The sequence below is a fragment of the Odontesthes bonariensis genome, chromosome 6 (genome assembly GCF_027942865.1).
Source record: "Odontesthes bonariensis isolate fOdoBon6 chromosome 6, fOdoBon6.hap1, whole genome shotgun sequence".
Taxonomy (NCBI): Eukaryota; Metazoa; Chordata; class Actinopteri; order Atheriniformes; family Atherinopsidae; genus Odontesthes; species Odontesthes bonariensis.
In genome coordinates this window covers 7,829,047-7,841,807 of record NC_134511.1, presented here as the reverse complement: position 1 = coordinate 7,841,807, position 12,761 = coordinate 7,829,047, and the positions used below count along the sequence as shown (strand labels likewise).

At 40.8% G+C, this 12,761-nt stretch overlaps 1 protein-coding gene across 5 annotated transcripts in view; it reads right to left on the bottom strand.

Annotated features, from left to right (window-relative positions):
- The window catches only part of LOC142381920 (serine/threonine-protein kinase N2-like), a 36,865-nt gene that overhangs the window by 11,431 nt on the left and 12,673 nt on the right, over nucleotides 1-12,761 (bottom strand). For 4 of the 5 annotated variants that reach the window (XM_075467225.1, XM_075467223.1, XM_075467224.1 and 1 more), the window contains exons 3-18: nucleotides 12,140-12,353; nucleotides 11,014-11,139; nucleotides 10,464-10,573; nucleotides 7,194-7,337; nucleotides 6,408-6,483; nucleotides 6,106-6,298; nucleotides 4,824-4,959; nucleotides 4,444-4,496; nucleotides 4,294-4,351; nucleotides 4,099-4,190; nucleotides 3,612-3,788; nucleotides 3,435-3,497; nucleotides 3,272-3,348; nucleotides 2,653-2,795; nucleotides 2,356-2,463; nucleotides 251-331 (exon numbers count right to left, since the gene is read on the bottom strand). In XM_075467225.1, the coding sequence (XP_075323340.1) occupies nucleotides 251-331; nucleotides 2,356-2,463; nucleotides 2,653-2,795; nucleotides 3,272-3,348; nucleotides 3,435-3,497; nucleotides 3,612-3,788; nucleotides 4,099-4,190; nucleotides 4,294-4,351; nucleotides 4,444-4,496; nucleotides 4,824-4,959; nucleotides 6,106-6,298; nucleotides 6,408-6,483; nucleotides 7,194-7,337; nucleotides 10,464-10,573; nucleotides 11,014-11,139; nucleotides 12,140-12,353 (1,851 nt within the window). The remainder of the gene's footprint in view (nucleotides 1-250; nucleotides 332-2,355; nucleotides 2,464-2,652; nucleotides 2,796-3,271; nucleotides 3,349-3,434; nucleotides 3,498-3,611; nucleotides 3,789-4,098; nucleotides 4,191-4,293; nucleotides 4,352-4,443; nucleotides 4,497-4,823; nucleotides 4,960-6,105; nucleotides 6,299-6,407; nucleotides 6,484-7,193; nucleotides 7,338-10,463; nucleotides 10,574-11,013; nucleotides 11,140-12,139; nucleotides 12,354-12,761) is intronic. The other variant, XM_075467226.1, reaches the window with a different exon arrangement.

Here is a 12,761-nt window from a genome sequence, read left to right as displayed (position 1 = left end):
GTCCACACACAAAAAAATAGTTATCAATGAACACCACTCGGTCACAAAGGTCACAGCCATCGATAATTTAAGGAACGACCAAACGTGTTTATCAGAGCTTTGATGTGTTTTGACAGTTTAGAGTTGCTGACTAATGTGTACAAAACCATGCCTCATCAGGCTGAATCAGACGGGTTTCACATGTTTAGAGATCTAAGAGCTAAGCATTTATTGAGAGCGGATCGCTGTAACAAAAAGAAAATGGATTTACCTCATAGAATTTCTCTCCCTTGAGCTCGTTGGCGTCTCTTTCTCCGGCTCCGAGCCTCTTCACCGGGTTTCTCTTCAGTAGCTGGAAAACGACACAGTTTACTGACATGAGGAGAACTGCTGGATTTCTGCTTTGGCCGAGCTCTTTGATTTGTTAAAGTGAATATTCAAAGTCACTCCAGATAGTCAGATCCACTTCTGACTGATGTGAGCCCTTTGCACAGAGAGGAGTCAGACTCTTGCTTAAAGCTACTTTAGCAGCTACGCTGGCCTCGTGTTGGCTTTGGAACAATGCTACAAAGTCAGCACAACTTTCTTTTGAGGTTTATCCTGCTCCTCTTGGCTGGACCACTTTCCCTCTTTTTTTTTTTTTTTTTTTTTTTACATAAGGATGCATGCTTCTTCAAGGCAGAGATCCTTTATTTTTTAAAGGGTTTTCACTCAGGATTTCAAAGTCTTTTTACACACTGGAAAAAATCTAAGTCTTACCAAGTATATTTGTCTCATTTCTAGACAAAGTATCTCATTACACTTAATATAAGACACAACTGCCTAACAAGCTGCTTATTTCAAGCAAAAATGTCTTGTATTTGCTTTTTTTTTTTAACTTATTTTTGGAGGGGCATTTTTTCCAGTGCATGTCAATGTTTACTTCCATCCTGACTCACCTTCAAGACAGGAGAGCTCTGCAGAGCGTGATCAACACAGCTCAGAGGATCACTGCCTGCTCTCTACCCTCCCTGGATAATATCTTTAACCTGCTGCCCTCAGGCCGGCGCTACAGGTCGCATAAAGCCAGGATGAATAGGCCATCAGCACTGTGCACACTCTTCACCATAAAAACACACCGACTTTAAATCTTCTCATGCAAAATGAATCCATGTGCAATCACCCTGCCCCTCCGCCTGTACGTGCAATACACTTAGCTAGTGCAATTATGGATATACTTTTATTGAACTTATTATGTTTAATACTTTTATTCAACTTCTCATTTTATTGCTGTTTTTCTTTTGTATATATGTGGCACCAAACGGAGCAGCGTTCCTAATTTCATTGTATGCCTTTACCACTGTAAAATCTCCCCTCAGGATGAGGCTGCTTTTGCCATGTTTCACACTAGGGATTGTCTTAAAGAAGTGACGGTCCAAGGCCTCCTGTCGATGGGACATGTCCAAAATCCTCCTCTGGGAGGCGTGTGGAAGAGATGCCTAATTCACGTCAACTGGCTCCTTTTGATGCGGCGGAGCAGCCATGACACCCTTCGGAGGAGGCTCATTTCCACCGATCACTACCAATAACTAATGACCAAAGGTGAGGATTGGAACGCTGATCAGTTGTTGCCCAGCTTGTGCCTTATAAAGTTTATTTTCCTGTCACCACAAACAAGCTACTGGCTGAATCTGAGTTGATAAAACTTTCAAAGTCAGTGCAGCGAACAGAATTACATATGAATGCCTCGACTTAAGGTTATATCCTCCCCACCTGTCATTAGAACGATAATGAACGGTGAAATTAGATTTGTTTTTACACAGGAACCTCTCATTTTGGAGCTCACAATAATCACTTTGTGATCTCTAGAAACAGAAGCATGTTTTTCTCATGATAGCAGGTTCTTATATGTTGGGATTTCAAGAAAACAAAAGGCAGATTTCATGAGAAAAACGGATAAATTAACTTGTTGACGCCATCTCGAAATAACAGAATAATTAACTCCTGATATTAAGGTAACGGCATCACAATAAATAATTGCAGGCAAGCCTCTTGGCTTCTGGAGTTTGGTTTTAACTCCGGCAAATAATATCATCTGTGAGAGCTTTTTTAGACAGGTGTGAGCCATTGTAATTATGCGTTAAATTAACTCAATTTGGCTCACAAAAGGTCTTTTTTAAAGTCGGTTATTTCAGTCCGTTAGTCTGAATATATGATAATGAACACTCTAAAAGTCGGTTATTGTTTTTTTCCCCATTGGGAGGAACTTAAGCCGATCTGAATCATTGTTACTCTCACAAACTTTGCAAATGAAACGTAATTCAAATCCAATTTAAAGGGTCCAACAATTTACCCCCACATTCCTAATAAAGTCATGATGAGATAATGTCTTCTTACCTTCTGCATGATGGAGACAGCATCAGCAGGAAGAGACGTTGGATACTGCACATCATCATTGACAATGCTGTCAAACACCTCCTCTTCATCCTCACCAGGGAACGGAGACTAGCAGGAAAGCAGAGAGATGCGGAGTTAGCCTTTAAAACTTTGATATATCAGCAGTTTTCTATTTATAACTGCAGGTGAACAGCTGGTAATATTCAACATTTTGGCATTTAAACTGAACATAAACAATGAATTAAGTAAAAAGAGAAACAGACAAATGAAAGCTTGAGTAACAGAGTGCAGAACAACCTCTCCAACAAGCATCTCATAGATGAGGACGCCCATTCCCCACCAGTCCACTGCTGGGGTGTAGTTGTCATCCGTCAGCACCTCAGGGGCAAGGAACTCTGGAGTTCCACAAAAAGTTGAGGTCCGATCTCCATGACCCATTCCTGCAAAAAATATCACATGGCTTCTTTTACAAATGCTGACTGAAGAGTCGTCATCAACTTAGGTAGCGTTCTGAGGAAGGTTTAAAGCAGGGGTGTCCAGGTCCGGTTCTTGAGGGCCGCCGTCCTGCAGGTTTTAGATGTTTCCCTGCTTCAGCACACCTGATTCAGATCAATGCATCATTAGCAGGCTTGTGCAATCTTTTGAAGAGATTCATTTCATCTGAATCAGGTGTCTAAAACCTGCAGGACAGCGGCCCTCCAGGACCGGATGTGGACATCCCTGTTTTACAGCATATATCATGAACATTTGTACATTTCTGACTTTGGTACTGGCATCAAAAATGACAAAAAGGAAAACAACAAGTATATCTTAGACCATAATTACATAAAAACCTCCACAAATGCTAAGTTGTCTTTAAGAAATTAGCCCAAAAAGTTTTGTCAGGTGTATTTGGTGTAATGCGGTATCATTTCACCTTCTTTACAAAGTCCAAAGTCTGTGATTTTCACATATCCATCTGCATCCATCAACAGGTTATCCAGCTTCAAATCTCTGTAAAAAACACAAAGTACACCCACTGAGAGCTACTGTGTGTGTGTTTGTAGAGATGTGAGTTCACTTTGGTCAGTCGGACCTACCGATAGATGATTTTATTTAGATGCAGGAACTCTAAACCCAGAAGAACACATGCTGAATAAAACCTGTAAAAGACAACAACAGATTTTAAAGTATGGACAATAAATGCTGAAAACTACCAAAGCACAAAAAATTATAAACTTGAGCTACACAAACATACTGTCTGCTAACCAACACACCTCGTCTGAGCTTCAGAAAAAACATCGTTGTGGATGTGGATCATGAGGTCGCCGCCTGGTAAGTACTCCATGACAAAGCAGACGTGATCGCAGGTCTGGAAGCAGCCGTGGAGGTTGACCAGGAACGGATGTCTGGAGGCGTTGATCATCTCAAAGATCCTCTTCTCACTCATAAGGCTGCAGGATAACAACCCAAATCAGCACAGGCTGCTCTGAACTTAAACTTTGGAGCCTTATTTTCGGACCGTTTGGATCGGTGAACCCTCGTTGATTATAAAGAAGTTGCTTTCAAGTGTGATTAAATGCACATAGAAACTTCAATTAGAAATAAACTCGAAGTGTTTTCAAACCAAATCAAGTAGTTTTAAAGGCTCTACTCGACAAAGAAAAGGCAGAATATTTAGCAAACTGTTGAAGCCTTTAGTGAATTGTGCATCAGATCTGGTTGCAGACGCAGTTTTTTGTACAAATTGGTGTTTTTACACACCTGTCCACTTCATCACGAGTCACGATGTCTCTTTTCTTCAAGGCTTTGATGGCATACAATTTTCCTATCTTCTTAAACTCTGCCAGTAGCACCTACAAACACACACACACAAAAAAAGAAGCGATACACCCGACAAACTGAGGACAAATGGGAGCAGAAGTGAAATTTATCAGAAAAAAAAGGCTCATCTGTTACCTTTCCAAAGTGTCCACGTCCCAGTACTGAAATATATCTGAAATCTTCCATCTGCATCCTTGTAAGGGAGAAAGTAATGTCATGTTTCACTCTTGGCGTTTACACCATATAAGATAACATCTGGGTGAACATGTGTACAGATGTGTGTACTTTAGAGCAGATACAGGCTGATCCTCACTTCCCTCTGAAGTGTTTATGGATAACTGCAAACAGAGACAAAACTTAGAACATTTTACTACTAAGTTACAAATCAGAAACACAATCTTTTCTCTAATAAACAGCGTTTGAAAAAAAATCAAACCTTGGATTTTTATTGGTAATTACTGACTTTACCCTAATGTTTATCAAGCTCACATTTCATAAAGTTTGACAGAACAGAGGACAAATATTACATAAACTATTTATTGACTACAAGTAACATTTATATATGTTACTATAACATGAATAGAAGGATAAAAACTAAACTAAAAACCAGAATCAAATAAGCAAATGCCATGTCATTTACAGCAGGTTTATCAATAGTCATTTACCAGTTTTTCATGCAGTGGAGGCACAGATGACGCTTTGTGTGCTGTGGTGATGATGCTGGGAGAGTCGTTTCCCTGGCCGGGGCTGACGGGAGGCGGCTGATCCTCAGTGATGCTGATGCTGATTACTGGAGCTTCGCTGTAGATGAACACAGAAGACAGCTTCAGATGCTTTATTTAACCAGGATGTCTTACTGTTCATAATTACATGAGATGGTGATGACGTCACCGCTGTTTTTCTGTTTCATTTGCTGTTAACTAGTTAAATCCAGTGCTTCTCAACCAAAGGTCAAAGGTCAGGCCCCTTTCAGTCGTCACAGGGTAAATGTGAAGAGTCGTGAGATCATCAATGGAGAAAGAAAAGGAAAAGAAAAGGATGGTCTAACATTCTGCCTCTTGATCTGTTCCAGCTACAACCCAGAAAGGGATCTCACCAAAACAGAGAGGGGAGGCGAGGTGCTGCTGAGGAACTGTTCTCCACATTCATGAAGTCTAATGGAGCCACGACATGAGATTCTAAAACACGACTATTGGTTATAACGAAAGAATGGTTGGATGATGAGCTGTGTTACATCATATAAACTTAACTCCTCTCTCCTTAAATCTCTTCATCACATCCTCTATTCATATTACAAGTGGTAGAGATGGGACCAAGTCACACATGTGCAAGTCTCAAGTCTTAGCTTTCAAGTCTCAATAAGTTCCAAGTAATTTTTTCTTGGGCAAGTCAAGTCAAAGTTAAGTCACCTTATTATTGCAATTTTACCTGCAGAATCTGATCTTAATAAAGCGAAAAGACAAGATATAAGTAACTGTCAGTAAACATCATTGGCCAATGTGTCAAACCTGTCCACCCCGTATCATATCAAGCTAACGTTATCTAACTACCGACTAGGCTAACAGGATAATATTAGCTAATTTGACAAGCACTTACTGGTCAGAATGGATCTTGAAATGACGAACAAAGTTCGGAGTTATGCTAGATGCTTAACACTCAAGTCATTCAAGTCATCGTGTCTCAAGTCAAGCCAAGTGCCGAGTCTTTAACTTCCAAGTCCGAGTCGAGTCTCAAGTCTTTTATTTTATGTCAAGTCAAGTCACAAGTCATCAAAACAGCGACTCAAGTCGACTCGTGTCCCAGTCACAGTGACTTGAGTCCCCATCTCTGACAAGTGGTATAGAGGAATCAAGAAGAGGTTTATGGTAAGTTCAACAACAATAAACTAGCAAATCCATTGAGCCACACTCCACCAGATGAAGTCCTGACGCTTCCAAAGTCTCTGACCTTGGCAGTGAAGTGGTGGTTTGAGGCTCCTTTTCAGCTGGATGTGAAGTGCTGTTGGCCACCAGGTCGGGGGTCATGGAGAGATGTGAGCTGAAGGTGGTGAAGGAGCTGTAGCGAGGAAGGATGCTCATCATCAGGTGGCCCCACGTGGCAAAGTTCATGTTCATCTGGGCAGCTCTGAGAAAGTTCTTCCCTAAGGAGGTTTTACACATCAGGCAAAGACAAGAAAAGTATTCTAACGAGGACACGATGCAGAAAGGGAAGGAAACCCTAAACATGTGAACCCTGCGGGCTGTTTGCACCTCTCTCTTTGGTGAAGATGCATCGCTGTCGTCTCAGCTTTGGCTGCCGCTCAACCACAGTGTTGATGAACTGAAGCTGTGAAATACAGGGAGTATAGATTAGAAAAGATTCATTTGTGCTATGTTCTTGGTATCTTAACAAGCATTCAAATATCAGATGATGCTAAGTGATAGTATGTTTGGAGAAGCCAGACCTGATCAATGCTTTGTGCCACACTGAGATGCTCTAACATATATATGGCAGGGGCCAGAAAGTCTAAGAGACCCTTAAAGATGTTGAAAAATAGAATATGGAGGCAGGCGTGTTGTTCTTCATGAACATACTGGTGTAAAATGGAACTGGCTTCTTTGTTCTTGGTCTTAAATCATACAAGCTTTATGACCCTGTGCACGGTTTTAAAGAATAGTCTCCACTAAAGACGATTGTCTGCAGCCTCCTGTGTGACCTCTCTGTCCAAAGAAACCCTCCATAAATGTGACACTTAGACATAAGAGAAAAGAGTCAAACACGGCCATAATACAAGCAAAAATACAAATTCAAACAAAAGAGTTCTCCCACCAGTGATTACTGTATCAATGTACCCATGGAGTCACTCTGCAAGTACTTGGTCTCACTCCTTAAATATTACCCATTCCAGAAATGAAATTAATCAAATAACTGCACCATTCTTTTGGCAATTGGTCTGTTTTTTTAGTGAAGAAATATAGAAGTGTGATTGTGCCACCATCAGGGTTAGTAAGTATGATGAAAAGCCTGAGGAGAATCTGTCAGACCCCTGTTTGTACCTTGGCGTAGAGGAGGCCCTGCGGCTCCAGACTGAACCCCTGGTTGTGATTCGAGTTGTCCATCATCTCCTCCAGCCGCAGAAACTTGACCGCACACATCCCCCTGGGCTCTCGCCAGAAGACGCACACCTCCAGCTCTCGAGACTGTCGGCAGTTTACCAGCAGACACAAACAACAACTGATCCACTGAGGGTTCGATTCTTGAACTTTGGCTCTTTCATAATCAAAAGTGATGACTTTGGGTGGAATTCAGTAAGGCTTTTGACTTTTGCCAATCATGTTACAATAGTATTTGTGGACACATGATACTAAACATGGTACTGAAACAAAAAAAAATCTAAATTAAGAAAATAAATATTTCTTTCTCTGATTTTGATTCTGGCTGGGGAAAAAAAAAACATCTCTAAGTTCTTATAAATACAAACAAAACCTATTTGTACTGTCTCCAGTACATTTGCTATGAAGTAAATGGTCTAGAGCAGGGATGTCCACATCCGGTCCTCGATGGCCGCCGTCCTGCAGGTTTTAGATGCTTCCCTGCTTCAACACACCTGTTTCAGATCAATGCATCATTAGCAGGCTTGTACAGAACTTAGCAATCTTTTGAAGAGCTCCATTTCATCCTAATCAGGTGTGTTGGAAGCAGGGAAACATCGAAAGCCTGCAGGACAGACTTGGAAATCCCTGGTCTGGAGGATTTAAATGCAGGTATAAGAGCGGCATCTGCTGGTGCTCAGTGGAACTGCAACAACAATAAAACCTGTCTGTGGTTACAAATAACTCCTTAAGTTTCCAAACTTAATCACATTTTAACTATTGATTTTATCTATTGTTCTTATTTCTTTCTTTTTTTTGTTTAAAATTTAAATCTTGCTTTTTATTTCTACTGTTTTAATGTATCTGTAAAGCACTTTGAATCGCCTCGTTGTTGAATTGTGCTGTACAGATAAACTTGCCTTGCCTTGCCTTTCCTTCTGTTGTCCACAAAAATAACTCTCAGATGAAGTCGAGGAGATGATATTCAGCATTTATCTGATTAAAAGTGATAACACCACAGATAAGGTTCTGTATTGAAAGCTATTCTGGAACTTTGTTGCAAATTGATGCTGTAAAAGGGAGTGAATATGATGTAGCGTAGTGTAGCTGATGAAGGTTGAACTTCTGCATCTGCTGCATGGCAACTAATCAGTCCAACTTTATTCTATATGCACCATTACATTCAAAGTTATCTCTCTCTCTGTATATATATCCCTGTTAACAGTGAAGGAACTTGGACCTACTGAGAAAAAATGACAAAAAATAACAAATACATTTTTACTCTCCTTTAGCTCAGCCTTTTCTTCAGATGAAACCTTCACAGATGCTACGCTGCACACTGGTTGACCTGCACTGTGCCCTCCATGTGGCTCTGCAGCAGCTGCATTATGAGCACACGCAGGGCTACTACAGCCGGCACTAAGCTGCTGATGCCGTTTGTATCTGCACCAGTGGCACGTAAACAAAGTTCTGCACGTTGGTGGCACAACAACGACGTATATATTCATTGATCTGGTGTCCTCCCAGAACCTGAGCAGCCTTCTGGTGTCGTCCCTTAGCTGTAATTACACACTTCAGCTTGAAACAGGATGATGAACAGGAAATGAAACACGCAGGAAGGCCTGCTTGAACATGGGTGGTGTGAAACAGAGCGAGCATAAGAAATGCTCAAATTTTGACAATTGGCCAGAGGACACGGAGGCTTTTGGAAATGGGAATTGGGCAGGTTTTATTTTTCAGTTTTTCTACTTTATCTATTCCACAAACCTGCCACTTTACCTGATCTGATATAAAATAATACTGACTGGAGTGTTTGACATTTGGCATGTCAGCACTTGATACAATCTGGATTATTGACTGTCCGGCCTGCTGGTGAATCAGCTTGCATAGACCTTCATCTATAAAACTGAAGCTTGTTGAAAAAATGAACCTAAATGTCCAGTGATCAAAGTGCCTCCTTGGATGCTGGAGGAGAGGAAGCTGTGATCATTGGTCAATTCTTTGAAGTCACCATAAAGGAACTTTAGCGCTTTAAAGACATTATGCTAAACAATAAGATGATGATCAAATATATCATCGAAACCCCAACCAAGTCCAAAGGTTTCTTAGCATGTCACATTCAGAAGAGGCTGTCTGTAGTAACTTGTATTCCAACAATTTGTATTTTTTCCTTTTTTGCTGCCTTTCAAATCAGGAATTAAATTGATTTTCAATTAATTGCATAATTTGAGCAAAACAATAGGCCTTCTACTTTGAAGATGCAATATAATTCAAATTTCTAGACAAAAGAAAACAGGACAAATAAGAAAATTTGAGGCACCAGAGCTCACTATTGCTGCATTGACAGCTTTAAGTCTCTCGTATGTGTCTCTGTAAGCTTGACTCATCAAGCCTCCTCGAGACAGAACACCTCCAGCTCCTTTAAGCTGCTCCAGTTTAAAATCTCTGGAAGACTCAGACTTTTCCAGTGGCATCCATCATTCCTTCAGTTCTGACTAATTTCCCCGGCGAACACAAACATCACCACACTATGATGCTGCCACTACCGTGCTTCGTTGTGGGGATGACGTTCTCTTAGTAAAGGATTTGATCATTGATTCAGTCCCATCTGCACCTTTATCCACATGCTTGGAAGGTCTCTCAGACTCCTTTCACCAACTGCAAACATGCTTTCTTGTTTTTTAACTTTAAGCGAGGACTCTCTCTGGTTTCTCTTTCTTTGAAAAAGAAACAAAACTAACCTTTCAGTGCTTGAGACTACGAGGTTACCCCACTCATTTTAGACTACACATGAAAAGATAACGTTTGCATCAGGATTTTCTTCCTAAACAAGCTGAGGGATTTGTTTTAATAGATCAGATTGGACGCCAAGTGTCCCTGCTTTATGGGGACACCTCTCATCTGAAGAGGGTTGCCCTGCAGAAACATCTTGAAGTGGTCCTATGGACAGAAACTCCGGTCTCTGCTGAGGTGAGTTTTGGTGGTCCGTCTTTCTTATCAGATTTGTTCAGGTGTCATACGTATTCCAAAGTCTTTTTTTTTTCTTTTACTGTTTTGTGTAGGTCCATTACATAAAATTACAAATACAATAAAATAAGAAAAAACTAAGATTCACAGACATAAAAAATGGGTTTTTCTTTTCTCACGTTGATGTAACATGTTAGTTACAGCGAAAAGCGTGATACGGCCGAATGTGGAGCTCTTACTGTTGTGTGTGCTGGCGACTGGACTCACCCGCTCCAGCTGGATGCAGAACGTCTGATCCCAGCTCAGCCTGCCGGCGGCCGCCCAACATGTCCGGCCAACCAGTCTGCCGTCCAGCCGAAGCACTGCGCTGATCTCTGCTGTGAGACAGACAGTAACAGATTAGTGACAACGTCCAAAAACTCACAGGCCTGATCATAACAATACAGCAACGATCTAACGATTGGCATTAATGCTCCTGCTTGTTTATATGTATCTTTTGTATTGAGGTATATGTCAAGTGCATTTCTGTGTCCAACTATTCAACAAACTCTCAGTTTTTTGGTGCCATTTCATTTTATAGTAACTAAACATCTCTTAATGTCTGGAGAATATTCCTGGAAATCATACAGAAATGACCTTATTCATTCTGTATTATGTATCATCCAGTAGTTTTTGTTGCTCTAAGAATTCAGTTGTGATTGAGAGATGAATAACATTTCATTCCACTGTATCTTTACAAGCTACCCTGTCACTAAAAGATTAAATCTACAAGTAATGTAAACATGAAAGGCTTTGAAAATGAAAGATGTCAACTCACTAGAGAAGCCTTCAGTCCTGTGAGGAACTGAACTGTCTTCAGTGCGACTCAGAGGGTTTTCTTGCTCCAAGTCAGTCAGAGGTTTCAATAAATCCTCACATCCCAGAAGCTTGACTTCAAGTTTGCCTTAAAAAAAGAGAGAGAAAGATCATTCAAACTGATTACACTGCTCACAGCAAACCCAACAGTAAGCAACCGTGTCTGTTTTCGAGCGCCTGGTCTGTTACTGTTAGGGCAGCTGACCAAAAATGAACCCGGCATTTCAAAATGAAACTTTTCATTTGTTAGCATGACTAAATCTCCTGAACTCAAGCCTCTTATCGGTGCCCTCTGGATATTTCCCGCTGAGCCTCTTCATTTGCTTCGTTTCAACAGCTGTGGAGCTCAAAATCACCTCAAGTGTTTTCACCGTTCAAGAGACTCGTTCTCATTATTCACCACCGAAAGAGCAACTCCAGCATTTGTCTCCTCGTTACGTCATCAATAGGCTTTTTTTTTTTTTTTTAATTTTGTGCGCTGAGAGGCTGGCTCAGAGCCGAACTGTCCAACACCAACAGATTACATGTCCTGACTATCCACAGCAGGAGGTCAGCAGGACGGGGGCATGCATGATGCTGCTGAGAGGGGAAACATATTAGATAGAAAGCAAGCAAAAAATATAAATGAGATGTGTTATTAAGGATTGATGAACAAGTGGTGCTGCGGAGAGGAATCTGTGTTTCACAGGTCGATAATGATTTTCCACCCGTTTACGTCTCCAGGGAATAACTGTAATTTAGTACTAATCAGAGGCAAAACAGACCCGGTGTTAAATCGACACACACCCAGTTAATTCATTCCAGTTGATTGCAGTCAGCTGAACATGCTAAAATGTCACCACATTGTTTGAATGTAAACTGAGCAGCGTTTAATAAATGCGTGTATTTCTCCTCTAATTAGCACGAATAACACTTCTTAGTTCTTTTCACAAAGATTCATGTAAAAATTATTAGGAAAATATTGGCCTATGTAATAAAGAGTAGCCTAACCTGAAAACTGAAAATCACACATATCTCAGTGTCAAAGATACACACAAATCTTTTGGGACAAAAATGTTCAAATGAAAAAAAGCAGTCTGTGTTGATACCGTTTAAAGATGCAGGTCTGATGCTGAAGATGGATGGTGAGGAGGAGAGGGGACACTCATGTGTGGGGTTTAGGGGTGACTGCGGCCCCCCTGAAGGGTCCACCCCCTCCTCAGGCTGCTGTAGAGCCTCGAAGGGCTTTTCCTTCAGGCATTTCTCCAAAGACAGCCGAAGGATGTCCAGCTTCTGGGAAGACTCCTGCACCCGAGACTGAGCCTGACAGACGGACACACGCTCTGTTGTTAGAAATATACATGTGTAATATACACATTGTTGCCCATAAAGTTGGAATAAAACATTTTTTACTTCTTCTCATGACAATGTGATTTATTTTTGATAGATAAAGTTTCCCCTGGGTAACTGGAACTCAGTATGAAATCATTGCTGCTCTACACTAAAAAAAAAACAAGTCTTACCAAGTATATTTGTCTCATTTCTAGTCAAAATATCTCATTACACTTAATATAAGACACAACTGCCTAACAAGTACCATTTCAGCCAGATATAGGGACTTGTTTGAAGATAATACATCTTGAATATCTTGTTAAATGAAAAAGTCTTGAAACTAAATTGTTTTGAGTCACATATCATATGAAACAAGCTTTTTTGACATTTGAAGAGGTT